The sequence below is a fragment of the Tursiops truncatus genome, chromosome 18 (genome assembly GCF_011762595.2).
Source record: "Tursiops truncatus isolate mTurTru1 chromosome 18, mTurTru1.mat.Y, whole genome shotgun sequence".
NCBI classification, from domain to species: domain Eukaryota; kingdom Metazoa; phylum Chordata; class Mammalia; order Artiodactyla; family Delphinidae; genus Tursiops; species Tursiops truncatus.
The window spans coordinates 74,839,841-74,866,414 of record NC_047051.1 but is presented as its reverse complement, the minus strand read 5'-3'; the positions used below and the strand labels follow the sequence as shown (position 1 = coordinate 74,866,414).

Here is a 26,574-nt window from a genome sequence, read left to right as displayed (position 1 = left end):
TTTTCTGACATAAAATATAGCATACCATGTATTTTTTTGTAGTTTGCTTTTGCCATGAGATGGTGGATCTTTGAAATCACTTCATACCAGTTTGTAGAGATCTTTCTCATTCTTTTTTTAAAAAAGATACATTTTTATAACTTTTTAATAACTTCTGAATGCTTGCAAATCTGATAGGCATCTCTTGCTAGGAGGGGAGAGGGTCATTCAGGAGTTCAGGGGTGTTTGGTTATTTAGAGTAATTTATTTCTCCCATTCGTACCCATTCTAGTACTTTGGGCCTCACATCTTTGTGACCAATGCCTTAACCTCAAGTGAGCCTGCAAACCCCAGACTTATGATCAGATGCTGATTTGTACTACATCTGCCGTATGGCTACAAAAGATAAGTTATACTTGAAAACAGAGAAGTTTCCTGGTCTCCTATTTCCATAAGCAGAGAATGAAAAGCCCTAAGGTTTTCATCATCTACCTTTGTGATCTCTAACAGTTGAAAATGACCACACACAGCCCATAACCATTGTATTCCTCATCCTGCCACGTTTGTGACAGCAGCCGCATAGCCCACCAAAGCCAAAGCCGTTCCTTGAACGGACACTTCATTTCCCACAACTCTGGGGGACTCTTTAAGTGTCTCCTTCAACACTGGACGCCACAGAACACCAGTGTCCCCTCCTTCAGTGCTAGAGGAGTCTTCGCTGCCTTCAAGTCTAACAGATCAGATCAGACATTTCAGATTCTTATTTCCCTGAGCGTCTGTCATCCTACTTCTGGTACCAGCTACTCTACTGGTAACAGCCAACACCAGCTAATTTCTCCCAGATTTTCCCCAGGATATTAAATGGGTTAAAGAATCTGAATTTTGGCTGAATAGGACAAAAATCACCAAGACACCTCCAGAATCCGTAAGTAGCTCCAGAGCCATCGCCCCGCCTGCCAAGTTGGAAAGCTGTCCCCCAGATTATCTACTCGTTACTTACATCAACATAATTCTGCTTGTCCCAGTGACTGTTCTTTGGGCAAAATTTCTTTATGTTGTTGAAGTTATTGTCTTTCGTTTCTCCGATCCTTTGTGACCCTTGATGGTGCTGTGGCAGTTAGATGTTCTGCTGAATTTGTTTGTGCTGCACCTGAGGGAAGGGGTGAAGTGTGCAGCTGTGATTTCCTCCTGAGATTATTCTCATGCTATCAATTCTGTGTGGCCGATAGTGGGAAAAGAGGCATCATGGGTTAATGTGTCTGGCTTCTCCTGCTGGACTATCCCATTAAGCCCCTTCTAGGTGGCCCCAGACCCTACCATGTGTGTCCATGACGTACTGTGGCAGGTGTCCTGTATGTCCTGCATCCGTGTTAGGCTGTGGTTCCCTTTTGCAATTCTACTGTCCCTCTATTCTAGGCTTCTGGCATTTCTCACATTATCTGGTCCACCAAAAGGCCTACATAATGATTCAGGTATGAAAAATATATATTTTTATATTATGTATAGGGATTTGGGATAGCAGGATATCTTGACAGTCTGATGCCTTGAAAACACTTCCATTGGCTTTCGTTCCTTCATGTATGCATTGCTGCATGTATTCGTTCATGAGGAGTAGTTTGCTGCTTTCTGTGTGCCAAAGATTCTGCTAGAATCTGAGGAATATCAAGGTCGCTTAAGTCCCCACGGTTCCGTAGAAATGTTAGAAATCATGACAGGAGCTATAATGAAGGTGTGTGCAGAGGACTCAGAGCTTCTGGAAAGGAAGAGGCATTTAGAAGAATACAGTACATCTGAGTTTCTTTCCCATTTCTGGGGCTTTCTATATTCTACATGGCAATCGAGTCATATGCCTTTTTTAAAATTTAGTATTATATCTTATTAAGTATCTACTTACCACAAAAATGATTTCATTGAAAACTACCCAAGAAAGTGTAAAATCACTTAATAACTTGTATTGTACACCTTGGTTTGGTTGAGAGACTCTTACAAGCAAATAGAAGGTAACTAATAAGTATTTACTACACTGAACAGTTTTCAGAACTCTTCTTCTCCTCCCATATCTGCCCATTTATGTCTCGGTATAAATTCTGCTTTAGAAAATACTTCCATGACTCCTTTAAATCAGTTAAGTTTTCCTTTAGATTTGTTATACTACCCTGCACTTCGCCTTCATAACACTTGACATTATTTTCGAAATAGCGGGTATGTGGAATTATTTGTCTGACTTCTTTTCTCCCCACTACACTGTAACCTCTTAGCAGGAATTTTGTCTGTTTGAACAAGACCACATAGGCAGAGGAGGAGCTTTAAAAATACATGTTTCGGGCTTCCCTGGTGGTGCAGAGGTTGAGAGTCCGCCTGCCGATGCAGGGGACACGGGTTCGTGCCCCGGTCCGGGAAGATCCCACATGCCGCGGAGTGGCTGGGCCCGTGAGCCATGGCCGCCGAGCCTGCGCATCCAGAGCCTGTGATCTGCAACGGGAGAGGCCACAACTGTGAGAGGCCCGCGTACCGCAAAAAAAAAAAAAAATACATGTTTCATTTTGAGTCCATGAACTTGCTTTAGGTGTTCCATGCAGAAAAGCAAAGCATCCTCACAGAGAAAATGTCAGTGGGCTTCTCTGTGAAATTTGGTTCCAAACTATAGGTTCTATTTCCCAGTTGAAACATGCAGGTGAGCGCATTATCTGGCTCAGTCTCCTTCTCATGCTCATGATGAATCCAAGATGAGGGTGCAATTACACCTTCCTTCCACGGCTCCCTCTTTTCTCTCTTCATCTGGCTGGAGAGAGGAATGGAGTCTCAGCCCTTCTCAGCTCCGTGAACTCCAAATGGATCCGCGGACAGCGCTGCAGCTGGCGGTGGGGAACACCGCCCATTACACCTGCTGTGGTGTCGCTTCTCATCAAACCAGTGCTCCCGTTTACAGTTTTAGGTGAACAAAAGTTTTGGGACATGTCACCTGTACTCTTGTAAAGGCTGTAAAGAGGACAGGATATAAAGAGACCATCAGTAGAGATAAATTTTAAAAACCACAGGAAACAAGAAAGTATTCAGCAAGTAAACATTGGTCGAATATTTTAAAGGGCGATTTTCAGTTTCGGAATATTTGTTACAATGATTGATTTTCAAGTGGAGTCCTTCTTAGGGTAATATATTTCATGGTGTTCTCCTGTGTGGAAATGATATTGAAAGCACAGGTCCCGTGGCAATCAAATTTATCAAGAGCGAATTTGTGTTCATTTCATCTGGTATTAATGGCTTGACAGGAGCCAGGGGAAGGTTTGTTCTTGATTAAGAGATGGAAGTTCAAAGCAATTTGGTGTTAGGTTTGATATTAAAAACCTGCAAACAAATTTTAGATGGAAACTTTGAACCAGAAATAGTTATAAGTGAAAATATCAGTATGACTGGAAACTAGCATAAAGCAAATGACTATTTAAATACTAGGAGTTGTGCTGAAAACCAAAAACTAGTGACATGTAAGTTATATCTGTAAAAATCATCACCTGTATGAGCATCACAGCCTCCAAAATCAGAGTAAAAGAAAGCAATGATTAACAGAAATGCTCTTGCAAAAAACCCAACAATTTTGGGCTTCCCTGGTGGCGCAGTGGTTGAGAGTCCGCCTGCCGATGCAAGGGACACGGGTTCGTGCCCCGGTCCGGGAAGATCCCACGTGCTACGGAGCGGCTGGGCCCGTGAGCCATGGCCACTGAGCCTGCACATCCGGAGCCTGTGCTCTGCAACGAGAGAGGCCACAACAGTGAGAGGCCCGCATACAGCTAAAAAAAAACAACCAACAATTTTGACTGTGTTTTTTTTTTCATTATTGACTCTCTCTGAAGCCAGAGTCAAGTGTACACATATAGAAATTAAAAGTTTTGGTGGACACTTGTGCCTAGAAAAACGTTTGGAATTAAGCATGAGGTGCTTCCCATGAGAACAGAGGGCGTAAGACTTAGTGGTTTCCTGGTCTAATGCAGATGATAACTCTCAGCTCCCAGCTTTACCCAGAAGAAACTTTTTGGTGGCATTATCCTGCCCAGGGAGTGTCGAGGATAGTTTGTCATGTGTACGTCATGAGTTCTTTAGCTTCAGGAGAATAAAAATGGGAAAATCCTTAAGGAGGCCATGTACACTGCAGTTAATAGCAAAACATTTCAGCTGTGTCATGGGGGTAAGACCCCTCCGAACTAGCGGAGACTTTTGGAGCATTTGAGGACATTTCATATTTTACATACTTTTATGGATGTCGCTGTTACAGGGGATTGAATTGCGACGCTTTCTTCCTCGTTTCCACTAAACCTCAGGATGACAGTGATTGGGACGCCACTGTGAGCATGAGACACTTGATAACACACGCTGACTTTACGAGGGAGAAGAAGGACAACAGGCTGGCTGTCTCCTGGGCCCTCAGCAAGGCTAAAGATATGAAAAGAAATGTGAGAGAGGATCCAAGGAAGACTGATGCTCCTTTGGGCAGAGGGGAAGTCCCCCTCCCCACCTTTAAGGGGGTCTGGGGTACGTGCTAACTCTCAGTGCTGGGCTTCATGAAAGGGGCTTCACTGAGACCCCCGGGGACATGGGTGAACAGGAAGACACAAAGAGCTGGTACTTGGCCCAGGCCTAATGGGACTGCAGCCCCAGGTGTGACACCATGGCGCCACTGACAAGAGCCACGTCCAGCCAGGCCATGAGTCCTCCATGGACCACTCTCTGGGCTCCGATCCCATCCACTGGCTGACCTCCAAAGACCAGGAGAAGGTTGCAGCCAGGAGATGGAAGGACGCTTGGTCTCTGGATGACTGCTTGAGGTCAATGTGCAGAAGACTGGGGTTTCAGGGAGAAAATGAAAATGGAAATACAGGTTTATTGTGTGAAGCCAGTAGATTCTGTGGTTGTTTTTTAAATCAGTTAGCCTACTTGATTAATAAACATACGTAGGTGGAGACTCAAGACAACTGCTCACTAAGGAAGGCCAAATGCCAACTGTCGGGAGTGAAATTGGGTGATGTAGCAACTTGGACCTGTTGGTTTTTTCTTTTTCTTTTTTTTCTTTTTGAATTTTATTTTATTTATTTTTTATACATCAAGTTCTTATTACTCATCCATCTTATACATAATAACCAATCTCCCAATTCACCCACCACCACCCGCCCCCCAACACCTTCCCCACTTGGTGTCCATGTTTGTTCTCTACATTTGTGTCTCTATTTCTGCTCTGCAAACTGGTCCATCTGTACCATTTTTCTAGGTTCCATATATATGCGTTAATATACGATATTTGTTTTTCTCTTTCTGACTTACTTCACTCTGTAGGACAGTCTCTAGATCCATCCACATCTCTACAAATGACCCAATTTCGTTCCTTTTTATGGCTAATATTGCATTGTATACATGTACCACATCTTCTTTGTCCATTCGTCTGTCATCAGGCATTTAGGTTGCTTCCGTGACCTGGCTATTGTAAATAGTGCTGTAATGAACATTGGGGTGCATGTGTCTTTTTGAATTATGGTTTTCTCTGGCTATATGCCCAGTAGTGCGATTGCTGGGTCATATGGTAATTCTATTTTTAGTTTTCTAAGGAACTGTTCTCCATAGTGGCTGTATCACTTTACATTCCCACCAACAATGTAAGAGGGTTCCCTTTTCTCCACACCCTCTCCAGCATTTGTTGTTTGTAGATTTTCTGATGATGCCCATTCTAACTGGTGTGAGGTGATACCTCACTGTAGTTTTGATTTACATTTCTCTAATAATTAGTGATGAGACTTATTGAAGACTTATTGAAGAGACTGTCTTTTCTCCATTGTATATCCTTGCCTCCTTTGTCATAGATTAGTTGACCATAGGTGCGTGGCTTTATCTCTGGGCTTTCTATCCTGTTCTGTTGATCTATGTTTCTGTTTTTGTGCCAGTACCATATTGTCTTGATTACTGTAGCTTTGTCGTATAGTCTGAAGTCAGGGAGTCTAATTCCTCCAGCTCCATTTTTTTCCCTCAAGACTGCTTTGGCTATTCGGGGTCTTTTGTGTCTCCATACAAATTTTAAGATTTTTTGTTCTAGTTCTGTAAAAAATGCCACTGGTAATTTGATAGGGATTGCACTGAATCTGTAGATTGCTTTGGGTAGTATAGCCATTTTCACAATATTGATTCTTCCAAGCCAAAAACATGGTATATCTCTCCATCTCTTTGTGTCATCTTTGAGTTCTTTCATCAGTGGCTTATTGTTTTCTGAGTACAGGTCTTTTACTTCCCTAGGTAGGTTTATTTCTAAATAAATTGCAATGGTGAATGGGATTGTTTCCTTAATTTCTCTTTCTGAACTTTTGTTGTTAGTGTATAGGAATGCAAGAGATTTCTGTGCATTAATTTTGTATCCTGTAACTTTACCAAACTTGGACCTTTAATGAGGTTTTTCTTAGAGTCATTGTGAGCCACCTTTTGGCTTTTGGATGCTCTGGGCACTAAGCATTCCATCTTTGTAGGGTTTGCCTTTCACGAGGGGCTGGAAGGTGGACGTTCCTGGTGCCCAGTTACGCAGCTGTCACCTTGAGTTCCCTATTTCCCTGCCCTTGACAGCCTTCAGGAGTTGAGGTCATGACTATGTGGATTTCCTGTGGCTTCTCGTCTCTTCTGCTAGGCAACTTTTCTTGCTTTTTAAAATATGGAATGTTATCCCCTTATAACAGCTTCAGAGCCCAAGGGAATGACAACAGTTCTCTAAATGCAGAATTTTCTGAAGAATGCTTTCCCCTACAACACATATATATGTACAGCCTATTTATATAAAAAAGTATCCAAAATGCTTAATATTTTGCAGTATTAAGATTGATTATTTTATTCAACAATAATGTGGGTGTACCACAACAGGGAATTTGCTGGGTGAACCCGTTCTGATTATCGTATAAGACCTGGTTTGATGCAATTCAGCCTTAATAGAGCCCTCAAGATAGGTTCAGTAAGAAAACCACTCTTCACAATGTGACAGAATTTATACACTTTCAACCCATTGTTTTAGATCAGGGACCTCCAGCCTCTTTGTTTGCAGAAACCTTAAAAGATCAAAACCTCCAATTGAATTTGGTTTTATTCCATTTTTCTTTAGAGATTTGAACTTCCCCCTTTGGAATTTATCAATAGTTTCATTCTCTTTCATTTTCTTTAGACTTTAGAAACTAAGGGGTGACATCAGGAAAATGTCATCTGGGCCAGCTCTGGAGCCTTCTTTTGAAGCAACGCACGCTCCCTGGGGCTGTAGGAAAAGGCAAGCTAGCAGATATGCCAGGATGTCTGTCGATGACTAATTCAAAGGAAAGAGAAGACACATCTGATGCATTCCTATTATAAAACAAAAATTGAAATAAATGCATAGATTTATTCACCTTTGATATTTTCTTATGAGAAAGCATCAAGATTTTCTTCTGCCATTGTAATGATCTGGTAAACGACATAAAATTCAGGTTATATTGTGTTGTCAGATCATACAAAAATGGTATTTTAGGTATAGATTTTTTTTAAAAATCTGAAAAGTGATCTGAGAAATTAGAACAGTGATAGAGATGTATTATAGGCAAGCCAATAAGACTTACCCTTTGAAAAAGTCATCTTTAAAGTTTTACAAAGCATCCTGGATTTTAGAGAAACTTACTGAAACCACAATAATGGAACATCCCGGGGGTCCAGGGTACTTAGGTAAAGAGAAAAACTACAAAGGTAATTCTTCCAGGCTGTAACTCAGCATGCTACAACCCTTTGCTAGGTGGGTAACTTTGTAACTCATATGAGTAGAACATTGTAGAATTTGTTTGATAAAGTCATTGCTTAGGAATAAGATGTAAAGGAAGTACAACGGGGATAAAGAATATATTTTTCAGTTTTTTGAAAGCAGTGCTACTGTTTTGGGAAACCATGAACGTTGTGGAGTATGTACCATTGCACAATAAATAGAAATATTATGGCTTTCATCTCCATTACCTGGATTTTTATGTGAAGCTATAAGCAATTTGAAAAACATAATGAAATTACATTGAACTTTTATTTGGAACACGGTGTTTGTTTGTTTTTCCAGCTTTGAATGTTTTTTATTGAGCATTTCCCAATGAGAATCAAAATAAAAATAAAACTTTTTAACTTCTAACTAAAGACATACATTTAAAAGTTGGGACAAAATTAGCAGTGCAGAGTAATAGCCAGGGGGTAAAATGTGTCCCATTGTAGAATGCTATTATGTAATAACTTCCATGTCCTTTACTGTGATAGGAGTTGAGTTTGATGTCTGGCTGAAAATGGACAGGAATAGAATTTTCCCCGATATGTATCCAACCTTCTAGACTATGGAATTCAGAATATACTTTTTGTCCAAGTTGTGTAATGTTTCTGGGTGAGGTTCATTTACAAATCTAAGATTTTAATTGGCTGTTGCTTTCATTGGGTAGCATAATTCTACTAAATTATATGCCACTATTTAAGAATACTAATGATATACTTTTCCACTGTGGAAAATGAATTTTAAATCATTTTAACCCACTATGAACATTTTTTTTTAATAAATTTATTTATTTATTTTTGGCTGCGTTGGGTCTTCGTTTCTGTGCGAGGGCTTTCTCTAGTTGCGACGAGCGGTGGCCACTCTACATCGCGGTGCGCGGGCCTCTCACTGTCGCGGCCTCTCTTGTTGCGGAGCACAGGCTCCAGACGCGCAGACTCAGCAGCTGTGGCGCACGGGCTTAGTTGCTCCGCGGCATGTGGGATCTTCCCAGACCAGGGTTCGAACCCGTGTCCACTGCACTGGCAGGCAGATTCTCAACCACTGCGCCACCAGGGAAGCCCCACTATGAACATTTTGATAGTAGTTTTTACAGCCCTCTCATAAAGCATTTTTTTAAAGCAATAAGACTGGGCAGTGTCTTAACATAGGGTAATAATTCACACCACTTATATCGCTAAACATAAGGTCTCAGGCCTGATAATACATCATAATTCGTACCTTACGGTCTGATAGCAATTAAAATACCATCTTTAAATATATTGCAAACATACACAATTGTTGAAATCTTGCTTATGTGGAATAACATTCCGTGCTTTATTACCCAGAATGGCACCCCTGTTCATTATCCTGACAATGTTGTAATCGTTAGAGAACCACTCTGAGAGCACCTTTAATATCCCCACAGACTTGGACTTTATCTCATATTATTTTGACTATTAATGTTGTGAATACTCTCCTGGCTATGAAATGCTTTGAGTCTGAGTTGATTTTTCCGTCATATAAGTGGAACAGGTACAATCAGCTGCTTGTAAGCTACTGACGAACACACACCGCAATCTCTCCACTGTGGGGAGCAGAAAGCAATGCGCAAGAGGCTGTACTTACTGAGTCAGGAGACTGTGTGTCAGAAAATCTTCAAGGGGTTTGGCCTTTAGCTCTGGAAGATGAACAACCTTAGATGAGACGAAGGGATTACTAGACAGACTAAATATTTACTCTTGCCTGATGCTTGAGCAGGTGATGGTCAGGGTCAGGTTATAACTACACAGGCCCCACACTGTGACCAGATTAACAGAACAGAGGGTGTGTCATGTGGACCCTATGTGCCTGGGTGGCTTGCTTCACGTACACCTTCCCTGCAATAGGCGTCCATCAGAGTTTCCCACAGCGGTGTACCCCCCAAAAGATCATTTAATGAAGCTTTTCAAGCTAGACTTCCATACAATAAGTATAAAATTTCTGTCTATCAAGTTAAAATGGCATGAGCTTTGGAGCCATAAAGATGAGGGTTTATATTCTGACAGCCTCCTTAAAGCTCTGAGCTTCAACTTCAGGGTCGGTACGCAGGAGATGAGAATTATCAGGAAGGCATATGTCAGTGTCAGGGTTGGAATACTACGTGCAAAGCAACTAAAACAGTCACAGCAAGTGCTCAATGCACATCCGGAACCAGTTCTCACAAGTCCAATGCCTGGACGGTTCACTTTTCATTCTGGTCTAAATAAAAACACCGTGCGTGTCAGCAGGAGAAACCCAGTTCCCACTTCTAACGCAGCCAAGGTCATGAAGTACCTACCGTGTGAAGGCTTGGCCACGGAAGCAGGTGTCTCAAGGGAATTGGTGTCGCGGTTACTTAGGGACTGGGGTTAGGAGGTTGGATGTCGGCGAGAGTGCAAAGAAGGAGCAGGCAGCGAGGCCGGGTGGCTGTCCACGCGGCCCCCCCTGAACTTGTTGGGTGACATCAGTCCTGTTGCCACTTAACCACGTGTCAACTACGTCTTTTAATTTTCTGCATTCTGACGCTTCCACATCTGTCCCTGGCTGAGGCTGAAGGAACTACCCCGCCCAGGGCTGGCCAAGTCCCAGAGATAGAAGACAACCCCGACCCTTCCAGAGCCCACAGCCCATCCACTGCCTTCATCCACCTCTCCCACTCCAGGCCACCATCCCCCCGCCAGGGGCCAGCAACCAGAGGACCAGGGGCAGCCTCTGTGCCCGAGAGGGGCTGAAACCATCCAAGCCCGTCAGTCCACACATGCACACCCGCCTCGCCCGTTCCTGCCCAGGAAACCCCAGGAAAAGCTCCAGCCCACCAGCTCCCCTGCTTCCTCTGCCTCTGGCCGCACCCAGGTGCTTCTCCGTGTGGCCCTCCCTGGCTCGGTGTGGGATCTGTGAGCGTCACACGCCGTCTTCTCAACGGAAGTCCTCTCCTGATTTACTGGCCTATTAGTATTCCTAAATAATTGACATATTTTTCCTACAACTGACATAGGCCCACCTGGTAGTTATGTAGGAATAACCATAAAAATCTTTCTTTCAAAACAAACCGTAGATCCTAAAGTTTGCAAGATGCTGTGAGAAGAACACACGAACAGAGGTCTCCTCGCCCCTACTGATCTGATCCAGGAACGGAAGTGTTTGTGGAAAACAACAGTGGCACATAAATAACACCACAGAAGAACAGAGTTGTACCCTTTTATTGGCACAGTAACTTTGCCAAGGCTGGTATGAAAACAAAGTTCCAAGGAGCAAGACACCGTGGTCTGAGGCCAACAGAAGCACATGGATAAGCAAGGCGGGTGCATCACAGGAGGGTTGAGGACATAAAGTGGGTGAGACATGCAGCGGAGCTCAGAGAGGACAAGCGTCTTGTGGGGCAGCACCACGGCTCGGACCAGCAAATCTCAGCATGCTTATTGGTACTGCGTAGACCTTTGAATGGATACGCCCCCTGCACACCCCCAGCTATGAATCTGAAGCCATATGCATTTAAGGGGGTGCTGCATCGTTTCCTGTAACCTCTACTGAAGTCAGGGGATGAGATTTCTATAAAGAGCTCACAGTCCGTGTGCCTGGAAACACAGGGCACAGGAAGGAACCGTCTCCTGATCAGTGAATGAAACACAAGACATCGGACTCCGGCCGTACGTTTGCAGAGGTCGGAACGGTGAAGCTAAAACAGCAACACAGCCTCGGGATTTTTCGGTACTCTACATTAAAAAAAACAGGTATGTAGGAAAAGAAAAGTTCTAGAAATGATATTTTTAAAGTCTGTATTTTGAAGAAAGGGAGCACCACCCATTGCATAAAATTATAAAATACAATAACAAACAGGTAAATCATTAACAGGATTGTAATTCCAATAAAACGCAAACACCTACAAATAAAACCTAGGTCCTGGAGAGTGTATGAGAGTAAAATGACTGGAGGGCAAGATGCAAGTGGTCGGACCCTATAAAAACAACTCTGCGGTGTAGAGGTCCCCCTCCGCCATCATCCTCTCCCTGCTCAGCCACACTTTGTCCGGCCTTTCTCTCGCTACCTCGGGGTAGCACGGCCCTAGGACCACAGAGCCTGAAGATCAGAGTGCATCCCCGCAGAACGGATGAGAAAACACAGACACGCACACAGAGACACGCACACTCACACACTCAGGGAATCTCGTGTATTTAACTGGGCTGTCCTGTGCTTTTCGTGTAGATGCGGACAGAGCCCCTAGCATGTACCAGGGGCAGCCTCTGTCTGTGAACCTGGCATCTCCAGGCAGTGAGTCTGCAGTCGGGGCCCATCACAGGGTAGTGTCCCAGAACTTGGGGGGCGGCCTGCCGCAGGAGCCCCCCTCGGGCTTCTTCAGGAGCGTGGGCTTCTTGCACGGAGGTGGCGGAGGTGCCCTGGGCTCCGCGTGGCGCAGGATCTGTGGCCAGTCTCCTCTCTCCTCGCAGAGTTTCCGCCTCCAGTCCAGGAGCTCCCGAAGGGCCACGCTCTCATTCTCAGACAGCCTCAGTTGATGGATTACCTGGGGGACGGAAGCAGGGGGTAAAAAGAGTAGCACCAAATACTGTGAATGAATGAGAAGTATAAGAGCAACACCTGGACGCCAAGGCTCTGATGGGGTGGGAAGAGAGCTTGGACATCCACTCTAGAACCTCCTGGCTCTGCTGCCCTGGGAAACGGCATCCAATGCAGGTCGGCTGTGAACTGCCGAATTAGGACGATGAATGGAACTTGGAAATCAGTTAGGGTAAGTACCCTGGGGAACAGGCGATGTACCTCCAGTGGTACAGGAGAGACTCACGTGTCTGTTTGCCCTTTGCCCTCTCTGTTATATACATTCTTACGACATCTTGGACTTTTTCTTCATTGAATATAGGACGATTGTAATTCTGTCTATAATAGATGTTTCTGGATTTCTTCAGCTGCATCCCACTCCAGGATCCACCCCTCTGTCTACGCACAGTTACTAGTCAACACCTTTTAAGGTCATGTGACCCCAACTCTGACCATCATGCGTTAGCCCCAGGAGTCCACAGACATGGGAACTTCAGGGGTCTTTGCAGGAGGGCATCACCGCGTGCAAGTGTATTGGCTGCTCGGTCTGGCTTCCTTGGGGTCCCTGAGGGGAGGCAGAGCTTGCCCCCAGGGACAGCTAGGGCGTGTGGCAGGCTGCAGGCTGTGGGCTCTGCGCTCTGCCAGCAGACAGTCATCTGGAGCAGCTGCATGTGGCAGAAACCAAATTGGCCGTCAGTTCCGTAGTGAGTGTGCTGGCTTCACAAAATGAGATTCTGGACATCAGAACGGGACCACTGGGGGGAATTCAGAGGGAACGAGACGGCCTCAGGGCACCTACTACTTTGTTCCCACATAACTTCCATCCCTTCCATCAAGATAAATGGGAATAAAACAAAGCAGGGCATGGTGGTTGGCTTATGTGAGGAGAGTCACTTGAAAACAGCAAGGCCATCCGTGTTCCATACAATTCTAAAGCCAACACCTTCACCGGGACACCCAAGCCTCTTGTTTACCTGAGGAAGAAGATTTTAAAGCCTAGAATCACAGAAATGGGCTGACTGTCAAGAAACGATGTTAAAACACAGAAGCTGGGGGGTCAAACCCATACCTGAAGTGCATAACTGGATTTCTGGGCTGGTTATTAGCAAAAGGAGTTTCTCCCAATTGAAGCCTAGACAAACAGTGTGCAAAACAGGCCTGTGACCGTCCAATCCCCAAAGCAACCTCCAGGCACTGAGAGAAAGTGAGTGGCCAAAGCAGTATACCCCCCCTTACAAGGGGGTTGCTCCCTAGTCTCCAGGACTGCACCGGAATGACCTGGAAGTCAGAAGCCTCCTGCTGGGAGACTCTTGTGGAAGCCAGATTGCCTCTACTGTCAGGGAAGTGAGCCAGGAGAGCCGGGTGGAGGGTGTGCATAAAATTAGTTATTTAGTAGACACTTCAGAATGCTAAAGATGCGTCAGTACTTTTCTAAGCGCCTTACAAATATTAACTCACGCGATGCTCCCAAGAGCTCTACAAAGCGGAGCTAGCATCTGGCAGGTGAGGAAACTGAGGCACAGAGAGGTTAAATCATTTGCCCAAAGTCACACAGAAAATGGTGGAACCAGGCGGGCTGGTTCCAGAGTCCGTCTTCCTATTACCCCACAGTGCCTGTCATTTGCCCAACAGCCGGTGTCCAGGACCTGATATATGCCAAAGACCAGCGTCCCTATATCATCTTCCTCTTTACTTCTTTTTCTCATTGGGATTTGCGTGAAATCTGTGTGTTTCTTTCACTAACATCTCTTAGTTCCTCTGTTTTCTCCACCAGTGGATGCTGTGTTGAATCGCCTCAGGTAGAAAACATCATCAGTAGTGTTGGTTTACACACAATGCTTAGCGTGCAATTAGAAATTACTATACATGGGAAGAGACAAGGAAATCTACCCCAAATCAAAAGATGAAACAGATTCACAGATGATCCAGGTTTAGAGTTAGCAGATAAAGACTTTAAAAATCCTGTGATTAAATGTTTAAAAGAACAGAGAAAAAGATGGACAAATAAAAAAATAGAAGAGTAGACATAAACAGTAAAAGGAGTAGCAGAAGTACTGATAGAAGAGATATAAAGAAAATGGCAAAGCAATATTCAGAGATAAGTTTCCAAAACTTGTGAATGGCACCTACATACATATTAAGAAGTTTGGAAAAGGCACGATAAATACACTCCACCACCAACAATAAGAAAAGAAGGCAGATCATATTAAAAAGGCCAAAGGTCAATGACAAAAAGAAATGTTTTCAAAATCTACAAGAAAAAACGCAATACCTTCAAAGGAGCAACAATGAGAATGGAAGCTGACTCCTAAACAGAAATACTGGAAGCCAGCAAACAATGAATCACAAGTTAAAGTACTGAAAGGAAGTAATTCAACCTGTAGGATTCTAGACTCAAAAAAAAAAAATCCCTTAAAAATGAAAGTGAAACAAAATGTTATTGGACAAACAAGAACGAGGAAGTTTGCTATCACAGGTCTTGACTATTTTTTTTAAGGTGAAGAAAATGATCCTAGATGGAAAAAAAAAAAAAGGAAATTTAAGAGAGGATTAAGGACACTGGAATTAAATCCATGGGTAAATACAAGTTATGCGTTTGGAAAACGTCTTATAGACTTTAAGTCATATGTAGAACAACGCGCCAACCCTAACTGCAAAAGTCAGGAGGGGTTACATGGAGTTCAGAGGTTCTGAGGTTCTAGCAGTATTAGGGAAATGACAGAAGTAATACAATTTAAGAGGAAAGAAATCAAGGTTTCATGCTTTATTCTCTAGGCACGTACAAAAAGAATAATGATAGAATGTGTCATTAACAAATTATTATGAAATAATAAATTTCAATTCATCTAAAAGAAAGATGCAAGTATCTACATCTGTATCTATAAATGGAGGTCAATTCCGAACAAAACAGTGACGCGTAAAAACGGAATCCAAGTCTCCACCCTGCAGTTGATGCTGCTCGTCTGCAGCCGGCTGGCATGTGCTGTATTTATTCTCATGCTGTCGTGACCACACGCTCTGTCCTCTTATCAAGCACAAAATACACCTATGCTATAGTTATCCTCAACCCTAAACTCTTTTCAGCAGCTTTTCATAATGACCAAAACTATACACTAGGTGTGACCCTCTGCTAAGACCTTCGTTAACAGGAAAGATTTAGAGATTGAGTCACTCCACAGAAGCAGCCCGATCTGCTGAGAGTGACTTTCAGCAGCTGCTGATCTGAATTAGGCTTGTGGGGAGCGATTTTGACATAAAATGTCCCAAATCCCCTGAGTCACGGCTTCGCTGAAAAAAAAAAAAAATGCTCTCTATCCTTTCAAAGCTTCTCGACGTTTACTAAAAATATCTGAATTCCCAAGCACATTATAAAAGGTGAAACTTATACACACAAAGCATTAGAAAGCACTTTCTTAATGAGGGTATTGATGTCCTGAATAATGTAGTGGGTACAGAACACCATCTTTGAATCCACCACCAAGAGCTCTCCAAGCTTCCTTGATAAGCAAAAATTTGACTGATGTTTGCAATAATCAAACTAATGCTCAGAATACACTCTCCTTTTGAGAGATCCCATGAAACTTTGTATTACAGAGATTAATAGGTATTGAGTAAACTCTAATAGGTATAGAAAGATAGTTGCTGGAATGGCAGAAATGAGATGCTAAAATATTAACACTATTGATCTCCATTTTAAAAAAACACAAAGAATCTTCACAGGTTATGCCTTAAATGAAGGTTAAAATTCTGTGTAAGGATATTTGATAGGTCACTACTTTCAACACAATGAAGTTCAAAGGGTAGTTTAAAAAATTGATCTGTGAGACAATAAACGGATCAGAAGATGAAGACAGGATGCCCTGACTAATGATGTTTAATCTGCTTTATTTAGGTTTATTAAATGTATCAGGTTATGAGGCACAAGAGTCATATTTGTCACAGGCAGTGAAAGAGTTTTACTATTTTAGAAGAGCGACCGAATACAACTATGAATGTTTTTTAAGTTGTGGTCAAGTAACAGGTGAGGAATAAAAAAGTATCTGCGATATTATCTAGCACGGTAAAAACATCTAAATCAGTGTTTTGTCATTCTTTAAATTTCATGTCCTATTTGTAGTAACAAAAACCATTACAGCTTCCCTTACCATTATTTGTTATTTCACAAGTTAAATATTATCATTAAAACGGCAATAATGATTTTGTAACACAAAATAGCTTTGGTATCGAAAGGGAACCATTTCTTTTCATAAAGAGAAGTGACTCTGGGGCTTAAGGATGCCGCTGGCAGTGTGGGTCTGGAGTCAGCTGGCTTCACCCAGGTCTCATTGATCCTGATTTATTCGGAGATTAAAGGATGTCTTATTGGTGTCTTTTAACTTAAGTCGTGCTCCCCATTGCTTTAAAAGATGTGTATCTACAGCCCATACCACCACTTCGGATAGTTACTTCCTTACTTATTTTCTTTTCTGGAATGTTGTATAGACCAGTGTTTGTACATGAAAACATTCTCTTTCAGAACCAGACGGCAAGAGCTGTAGTTGGGAAAGTAAGAAGTGTTCCACACCTAGGAACCTCTGGGCTCTACGTGGCGCTACCTCTGTGTGCCATGAAAATGACTGAACCCTGGTTTTAAAGGAATTTTTAGACATGCCAATGACATCAGTGCCTTGACATGCTGCACGGGGCATGGAGATGGGGTAGGTCCATGAGCGGGAGGTTTTTTGAAAAATTATTTTTCACTGTTTACCTGGGGAAGGGGGCTGTATGGAGGAAGGTCTGGAGAGACTTCACAGAGGTGGTAGCTGTGATGTGAATTTTGAAAAATGAAATGGGCCCCGGGTAGAAAGGGGGAGAGAAGGCACTTCCACGGGGCTTGATGTAGACAAGCACCAGGAATGACACTGAACTTCATTCTCTAACAGGGAATCACACACCCACGGGGACTTTGATTCTGGTGTGAACAGGGGTGGGATGGTTGACAAACCAGGACGCTCTAGCCAGGGCGCCCGGGCTGGGATCCTGAATCTGGCACCTAATGGTTGTGTGACCTTGAGCAAGCCCATCAGCCTCCTCACCTGTAAAGTGGGTGCACGGTGATCATCTACCTCAAAAGGACGGATCTGGGCTACTTAAGAGCGCCCTAAAAATGTAACGAGTGCTCTATAAATGTGGGCGATTATGATTGCGTCATGGTTAACTCTTTGACTTGAGAAAATCCCTAAACATTCTGAACTATGATTATCCTGATGACTCAATCAGATAATGTTAAAGGAAAGTACTTCTCACAATTTGTGGCCCTATAAAAATATACAGTAGTCTTTTCCTTCCTTAGTAACGAGAAGATTTCAAAATACTGAGCAACACACTAGACTTATAACTAGGATTTATATATGATTTACAACTAAAGAAAGTTATGCAAGAAGAAGGTCTAGACGTTTTTTGAATTTCAGAGTAAGATATAAAGGGCAGTAGTGAGTAGTTTAAATAACAGTTAAATGTTTTGGAAACTGGGATTTGTATATGTATTTTCAGGGGTCCTCAAGTTCTTGGGACAGCCTAAAATTTTTTGCTTTTTTATTTGTATGTGCTTTGGATCACTTGACTACCTACTTTTTAAGCTAGCGCTCAGTGAGATTTAATTTTCTGACTTCGTATGTTATTTACAAGCAGATTGACACAGGTAATATTGTCTATATTGTTTCAGGTAAATGAGAAAAAGGTAGATGGATTTGATATTCAAATAAGGCACCTTCCTCCAATAAAAAGCTAAGTGATTTGACATCGTAGGGTAGGCTGCCTAGCAGTTCAAATAGAAGCGATAGACTGGGATTAATCAAAGGTACAAGATGGCAGATCCGTACCAAAGTTCATGCATTTGAGTCAGTACCAGATTCATATTTGCAACAGTAATTTCATCTAAAGAAAATCATACCTAACATAAATGTTGTGAATTTTAATGTTTTCTTGCTTTTGTAGGTTTTTGTTTCACTCAATTTGTAAATTGGCTTTGACTTTATAGCTGTAGTAAAAGCTAAAAGGATAAAGAGATTTTACAGTAATGACATGTGTATACACTTAATTAACATTATAGTGAAATAATTTAAGAAATGTTAAGAGTCAAGGATGAATTTTTATTATTTAAAAAGGGTCGTATATATTATAATATGCAAGTGGGGGAAAAATGCTGATCTAAGTGGGTAGAATTCCCCATGAGTAAAATTAGTCCCTGTTTGACAAGACTATGGGTGTCCTTTAGAGTCTAAAACTGGTAAATTAGTAAATTAATCTCTGCCCGGCACAGTGCATTCAATGCACTTACGTAGAGGGTCTGGATGGAGTCAGTGTATGAATGCCAAGATGCATGTTTGAGAAAAGGGACAAATGTCATCACAGTGTATCAGACTTGTGGTTTCACTTTTTTGTAAACTTGGGGGGCAATTGAGCACCACACCTCCATCAGTTCCTGGGAAGGGAAAGGAAGAGAGAGCCTTTGAGCAATGCCAGACGGACTGTGGATGAATTCTCAGACTTGAGATGTAATTCACATCTCACGGATTCAGATAAGACCCTTTCAAACACTGTAAAGCCCTGGGAATGTACTCAAAATGCTCTGCTGCTCTGAAATCACACAGGGTGTGAGGCGCCCCGGACTCATTAGTTACTCTGAATTCAGACCTGCCTACATGGGTTTGAATGGTTGGTGAGAGGGGTCATTGAAGAGCGTGGGACAGTCACCCTAGACTTCAGGGTGGCCAAACGATGCAATGCCTCGAGCCATCAAACAGGCTTATCCTATTCTACTGTCTGAATGTGTGTCCCCCAGATTCACATGTTGGGGTCCTACACCCAAAGTGATGGTATTTGGAATAAGGCTTTTGGGAGGTGATTGGGTCATGAGGGTGGAGCCCTCATGAATGGGATTAGTGCTCTTATAAAAGAGACCTCACAGAGCTCCCTCACCCCTTCTGCCCTGTAAGGACACAGCCAGAAGTCTGTGACCTGAGAAACAGACTTCACCCAACCACTCTGGCACCCTGATCTCAGACTTCCAGCCTCCAGAACTGTGAGAAATAGAATTCTGTTGTTTATAAGTCACCCAGTCTGTGGCATTTTGTTACAGCAGCCAGAACGGACTAAGACATCTTATGCCCAGAATTATTATTTTTGGGTGTCATGGGGAAAATGGTACTATTCTGTAACAGGTGCAAAACTCAGGCTTCTAGAAAAGGGCGCACACTCTCTGTCAGCTTAAATGTCTTTGAAAACAAATTGTTTGGTGGAGGATCTAATAATACACTTGGAAATTATTCTGTGGTTTTTATTTGAAAATTTAACACCTGGAAGAGATCTGGAAACTTCAGAGCTTAGGGTCCACTTGGATTAAGTATTTCCTGGGAGCTGGGATAATGTGACTCTTCCAACACCACTGGAAAGCAACACCTGAGACACTGCAGGTAGGCTGCACTTAAGGGGTGGTCAGCATTTTAAATTGACACCCTCCTGTCAGTTTAGACCCCCTAAAACGTGGCCTGGCTTGCATATATAGCCCCACTCTCTCCCTTCTGCCCTTATGGAAGGATCGAGCAAGGGAGAAGCTAAGGCATCCATGTTCAGTAAACAGGCATGCCTCTCATCAGCCCATGTCAAGCTCCCAGAACATGTGAACAGACACACAGATGATCACAGTCTGAAGTCAATTCCCTATGGGCTAGGATCCTCGTCCTGGAACAAAATCCCTTCCTTTCAGCAGATTTTTAACAAGAAGATTCCTTCATTGAAATTAATCCTTAGAAAATAGTGTTACTTAAGACACCGGTGATTACGACCTGAACAACTCAGGATGGGGTTAAAAATAATGTGTGTTTTTTCCCCCTGTTATTGAGAAAAGTCTTGTTGATTTGGTATTTAAAAGACATGAATCTAGACTCCATCCTCTTCACCACCCCCCAACTCCAGGTTTGTGAACTCTTTTGTGTCTTCTAACGTCTAGGAGACGGCAATTAGACGTGAAGATAGAATTTGACTAAGTGACCTCTTGCAAGTTCTACATCCCTAAGTGGGACTTTTATAATCTGTGCACTTACCTTCAGGGGTTAAAAACCACAAAATCTCTCACAACCCAGAGGGAAGCACAACATTATGTAAAGGCTTAATGAGGTTTATTACATATATATCTACTTGCTAATTTTTAATGGTTTTCTATTGTGTCATTAACAGAGTCCTATGACATGAACTAATTAAAAAATGAGATACAAATTTTCTTCACTTCCTGTGGTTATGCATTTCTATGAATAATATTAATAAATGTAAATTAATAATTTGCTGCTGATTTTTACCTTAAGTCTTTCCCTTCTAGGATAAAAATAGTATTTGTTAAATAATTCATATGTAAAATCATGTTGCTGTTCATTTGTCACAGCATTGATTTTTCTATTGACTATTCACCCAAAGGTGAAAAGAGGCATTTACTGACATTTATGGAAATTAAAAGAAGACAGCCTCTTGGCTGACTGAATAGTGAATATCAGTGTTTCAAATGCAAATTCCATTTCCACTCATGCTAACAACATGTTGGAGGAAAAGCATTAAAAAATGAAATTTGAAAATCAGTCTATAAAACCGAAGTTTACCTAAATAGATCCCAATGACATGGCTTAAAATGAAATTTGATTCAAAAAGTCTCTGATTAAAGGGTTGTGTATCTTTAGAAAAAAAAATCAAGAAAATGATCTGAGAGCAAAACAGCATTTCTGGTTTAGGCAGAAGAGAGTTGATCCCACTTAATTCAGAAATAGTCATTTAGACAGCAATCCAATTAAGTTCTTTCTTGCTATTTTGTCTCCTTTTTCGCCTACGGGTTAAAAAAGGGAAAATATCCCTTAAAAGGAACAGGTTCTATTGGAAACAAGAGTATATCTGGACAACAGGCAGTGAGGGAAGGAAGGGAGGATTTTAATTTTTTCACCTTATCTGTGCAAGTTGATTTCTTTAAAAAAAATTAACCACCGTCCTTTATTTTTATAATAAGTAATATTATATTGGAGCACATTTAATATAATTTAAATGGACAGCTATTTGCATTTTGAGCTGATTTTAAGTCCATAGCTAAGAATAAAAATCGAAACTGATGAGTGGATGCATGTTTCTTCCTACCGATGGAAAGTTATAAAATAGAAATTCATGATTGTGCATCACACGACAATTAATTTGTGACATTTCAGGATATGGATTTTGTATGAGTTCTGGTCTCTTACCTCAATTCACTTAAAAACATGGCAGTACCAGTATTAGTGACTAGAAGATTGTAGCAAAAACTAATAGCATATATTTAGAGTACATTTATAGTAATGACATATTACATTAATGGGTTCAAATACAGAGAATACATGGAAAATATAAATCTATTATAACGGAAACATAGAAAGTAAGAGTATTACAATTCCTTTAAAAGTATTTTTCTTGGGATTATATGGGAGGCTCACTGCAAATACCAGGAGGTATTATTAAGGACAAATAATCTACTAGATTTTCTGTCTCTAAAGAATAAGTCTGTTTATAAAATTTGCTTGTTCAAAAATCTTCAATGCTGCTGCCTTGCTCTAGCCTAAAGAGTCAAGTCCACACACCTTAGCATGTTACAGAAAACCCTGTATTTTCTGACCACACTAATTATTCCAGCTTCATCATCACTCACCCTCACATAGACTCTATACGTCAATTCAATCAGATGTACCCAGAACACACTCTGTAATTCTATTTATCTTCTCTGTAACAGTCCCAGTTTGTATGCCCAGATACAGAAAGCTCTAAGGTTTCCAGAGCCCATTTCAAGCATCACCTTCATGATCTTGTTTCATATTCTTAAAGCATTGTCACAGGTTATTCTAGTAAAATCTCATAACCATGTGAAATAAGCAGGTTAAGGATTATTAGCCTCTTTTCATAGATGCTGAAATTCATCTTTAAAGCCCAAACTCACTTGGCTAGTCAGTGGTAGAGTCTGGATTCAAACCCAAGTACATTGAGTTTAGTCGACCTTCTTAATCACGTTGACTTCCAAGAAGTTTTTCTTGTCTGCTAATCAATGAACACATGTGCTTTCAATGATTATGAGACAGAAAGCGCCGTGATGGGGTCCATGGGACTGAGAATCGCGCGGTATGACCTGCTCCCTCAAGAGGCTTTCATCTGAGTATGAGCAACAGGACATAAAAACGTAAAGAGTCAGATGAACAAACAAGCTTAAACAGGACGTCAGCACAAAAACTTCATGAGGAAGCACAGCATTAACTGATTAATAAATTACAGACGCAATGACTGTTGTTGGGATACAGAGGAGACATGACGCATTTCAAAGTCAGTATGGCCAAGAGATTTCTGTTGGGCTGTGGGATTTGTTTTGGACTAAAAGGATGAGTCGGACACACAAAGAAGAAAGGCAACTTGGGTCGAGTGGGATAAGGAATGGTGTCCACACTTTTGTTCACGTCTACATCGACAATGACCGAAAAACAAAAGAGAGAGAAAACACTGTGCCATGTGGTATACAACTTGAGAGTTAGCTTTGAACTAGTCATGCAGATGTGAATAAGTCAGAAAGGAGATAAGATATAGGTATGAAAGTGAGGAAAGCAAGGGTCACGACCATGGCAGATAAGCACTCCACAGCCTCCAGAGGATGGAGGGTCCAAGTCCAAGGATACTTAACCTCACTGTCCAAATGGCCAGTATCTTCACTTGCATTGCTGTGTAGGGCACAGTTTACCTGTTAACTTATTCATTCCTCAAAATACTTATTTCCGGAAACAATCACAATCTGTGTTATGGTATTAAATATAATTAAATAAGAATGAGGAAAACCACTTCGTGAAACTGAATGCTAATAAAACTATGAGCCCAATCCAGATGGATTTTAAGAATCAACTATATTTAAGAAAGGGGCATAGTTTAGCATGGGGGAAACATCTTCTCTGTCCTCAACCTTGAGTCTCCTCCGAAGTTTAGTTACCAGTTAGAGCCACCTGCTTGAGAATGAGAGATAAGAGAGGCAATTCCTTCTAATCATTAAATGCACAAATAGGTCCTAAGAGTATTAGACAATTTCTTCAGGATGCCCAGTTTATTATAGGGGTCTCACTTTATCCCTGAGTAAAATAAATTCTATTGATTTGGAGGGATTTCTGTGTGACCAGTTGTTAAGAATTACAAGCTTTGCTTTTACATATTTATGACTCGGTGGGAGCACCAGTGATCATCATTTTGTATTAAAATGTCTGATAAGCAACATTCCAATAATCCTATCATCAGAAGACATGAACAGGCATGATTTTTACCAACTTAAAGAATAAAGATGGCTAAATAATAATGGAAGCTAAACTTAGTGAATTAAGGACTATAAATAATGCTCAGTAGCAACCCCTGAAACATTAGGCCAAATAAATGAGAAAGGGTAGCAGTTTACATTACCCAAGATGCTGTAACAGGCAAACCACAAATACCAGTGGATTGACACAAAATCCACCCATTTTAGCCTTGTTCATGTTAAGGCTAAAATGGGTGTTTCTGATCAGTGGATGGATGACCTCCACGTTGTCACAATTGTACTCTGCATCTTCCTGGGTCTTGGAGTATTGTGTATCCAGCTTTTGGATGGGAAAGGGCATAAAGCATTCACAGTCCAAGGGAGGTTTGCATGGGCCAAGGCTGGAGGGAGCTCACATCAGTACTCCTGCTCCATTGGCTGTATCTCAGTCACATGACCACTCCCAATCACAAGCATGCTGGGAAACGTAGTCTAGCTAGGCGCTTCCAAAGAAATGGATTTGGTGGGCACTGTGTCTGCCAGGGGTGGTGCCTAGGGGTCAATGACTGTGTCTTTAAGACACAGTCATTGCAAAGCATGCGGGTACAAACGCTAGAGAAAATAGAGAAAGGAAAAGAGATGTCAGGAAGCATTAGAAAGGAAAATAGACAAGATTCTGCCAAAGTAGGCAACATACAAGAGCAGATCTTTTTAATCAAGACTCCTTTCCCAAAATAGATATTAAAAATCACCTGCAAGTGTATACAATTAATTTGAATCCACTTGGGCTTCAAAATCTAGGCTTTTTATGTCATTGACTTTATGACACTTCTCCCAATATCATAGTTCATCTGTTTTAGAACCTATTTCTGACTCTGTCAGAAATGACAGTTTCAAATAATAGTGTAATCATAGAAATCAGAGAAAAATCAGGTCTTGGAGGTCTACTAAGGTCATAAAATACATTCCTTTACCAAGGTTGGCTAGATTACATTTCAGCACCATGGAAAACTTTCTGTTCCTTTAGCCTAAATTTTTCTTTCAAAGTTGTCAGGCCCCATTAATGTACAGAGTAGTACACTTAATAAGTCAGAAACTCTGGGGCCCAGGTTCCCAGGTATCAATCTTCCAGTTCTCTGTATCTGGAGCAGGAACAGAGCTATTTGTCTTATATTTTCCACTTATAAAAAAGGCAAACCTGGTTAACAGTTTTGAAGAAAGACAAGGTAATACAGTCATAACTGGGATTGTACATTTAGCCTCTTGCTGTCGTTTATAACTTAAAAGTTCCCTTTTTCTAGAATTAACACTTATAGCTAATGGTAATTTCTACTGCTCTTCAAGGAGACATCTAGCCATACTGCAGAATGGAGTTACTCCATTCCAGCCACGCTGGCCATCTTGCGATGCAGGCCGGCTCCTGTCCAGGGTCTTTGCTCCTTCCCCACCTGGAGTGCTCCCCTGACCTCAGCCTGCAGAGATATCACAAGACCCTTCTCCTTTTTAAAAACATAGTCACCATGTATACTTCAACAAAACAAACAAACAAAAAACACATAGTCACAATTCTGCGTTCTCGTTCCTTTCATATTTCTTAAAATTGATTTTTCCTCATTGATAATAGTCATTGTCGTCACTGGAAAAACATTCTGCATTTAAATACATTTAGGATACACATACGGTGCAATTCTATGAAGGAAAACATACAAACTATAGGATTTGTCTGTGTTATTTTCCAAGCTTCTATATATCTATACAGGACATGTCCCTTTCCTGTTGAAAACACGGCCATTTAACTCTTAACCATAAAATTAATTTACTGCCTTCATTGCTTGCCCATAATATGGAAGTCACGAGTGGTGCATACTGATTTCCCGAAACCTCAGCTGTGGGAAGAGCTTTCTATGATAGAGCTCCTTCGGTTTGTAGATTACAAGTGAAATACACGTATTTCCTTTGGAAATGGTTATCTAATTTCTATTCCCCATCGTGTGTTTTAGAATTACCCCCTTAACGTTAAAGGAAAAGTGTCTACATTTTGTTATTTTATCTAACACACTGTTTCTTTTCCATGCCACAATATAGTTCAAGCAGTCCATGTGACAAATAAAATGAATACAGAAAGAAGGCATTGGGTTTACTGAGTGCTCTGCAAACTCTTCATTTCTTTGATATGTGACATTACAAAAAGGCTCCTTTGATGGTTCAGTAAAACAAACCACAGAACAATTCGCTTCTTGGTGTGGATCGACTGCATATTGATTCTGTTAGGGCTTTCACTGGCGGCTGTGACGGAAGGGAGTAGATATTTATTAAGCTCTCAGGCCCTGGATTGCCACTATTTTATCAGAAACCATCCATGATTTCTTACATTGAATATTTGAATATTACAGATATGAAGAACAACTTTTAGTGCTCTTTTAAAAAGCCAAAGAATATTTTAAAAAGTTTGGCAAGAGATACAATAAATGGCCACAACGAAGATCGAAGATTGTAAACCACACGATATTACTGGGCAGAACAGATAGATGAGAGGAATAGAATGTCAGGAAGTGAAACCTGGTAAAGTTAAAATGAGAATGTAAATACAAATTAACTATGCTCAAGTAAAAAGTAATCTCATTTTTCAATGTCAAGTGTGGACCCCTAAACAGATGTGTAAATAGCGATTTTATGCCGAGGGCAAGCACTGAGCGCTTTATTTCATCCATCCTCTCTGCTGCCCTCCTGCCTTCCGGCCTGCCCTCTTCTGCTCTGCTCAGGCTTTCGCTCTATTTATAATCCGTGGGCTCCCTGTGTCAGGTTACCTGGCCCCCTGAGTCAGCATTGCAGTCTCAGCACAAACACGAACAGGTCCCTCTAGGCTGGTGGGTGTGTTCTCAGTATTTCATTCAGTGCTGAGTCTCTTCTCCCCGCTGACTTACCTCTAAGGGACTGCATCATGCCAAATGGTATAAACTTAAAA

General features: G+C 41.6%; 1 protein-coding gene across 1 annotated transcript in view; it reads right to left on the bottom strand.

The window, feature by feature from the left end:
- Nucleotides 1-10,940: 10,940 nt before the first annotated feature.
- The window catches only part of LOC141277076 (unconventional myosin-XVI-like), a 33,093-nt gene continuing 17,459 nt past the window's right edge, over nucleotides 10,941-26,574 (bottom strand). The window contains exon 3 of the mRNA XM_073795405.1: nucleotides 10,941-12,275. Within this exon, the coding sequence (XP_073651506.1) occupies nucleotides 12,048-12,275 (228 nt within the window). The 3' untranslated portion in view covers nucleotides 10,941-12,047. The remainder of the gene's footprint in view (nucleotides 12,276-26,574) is intronic.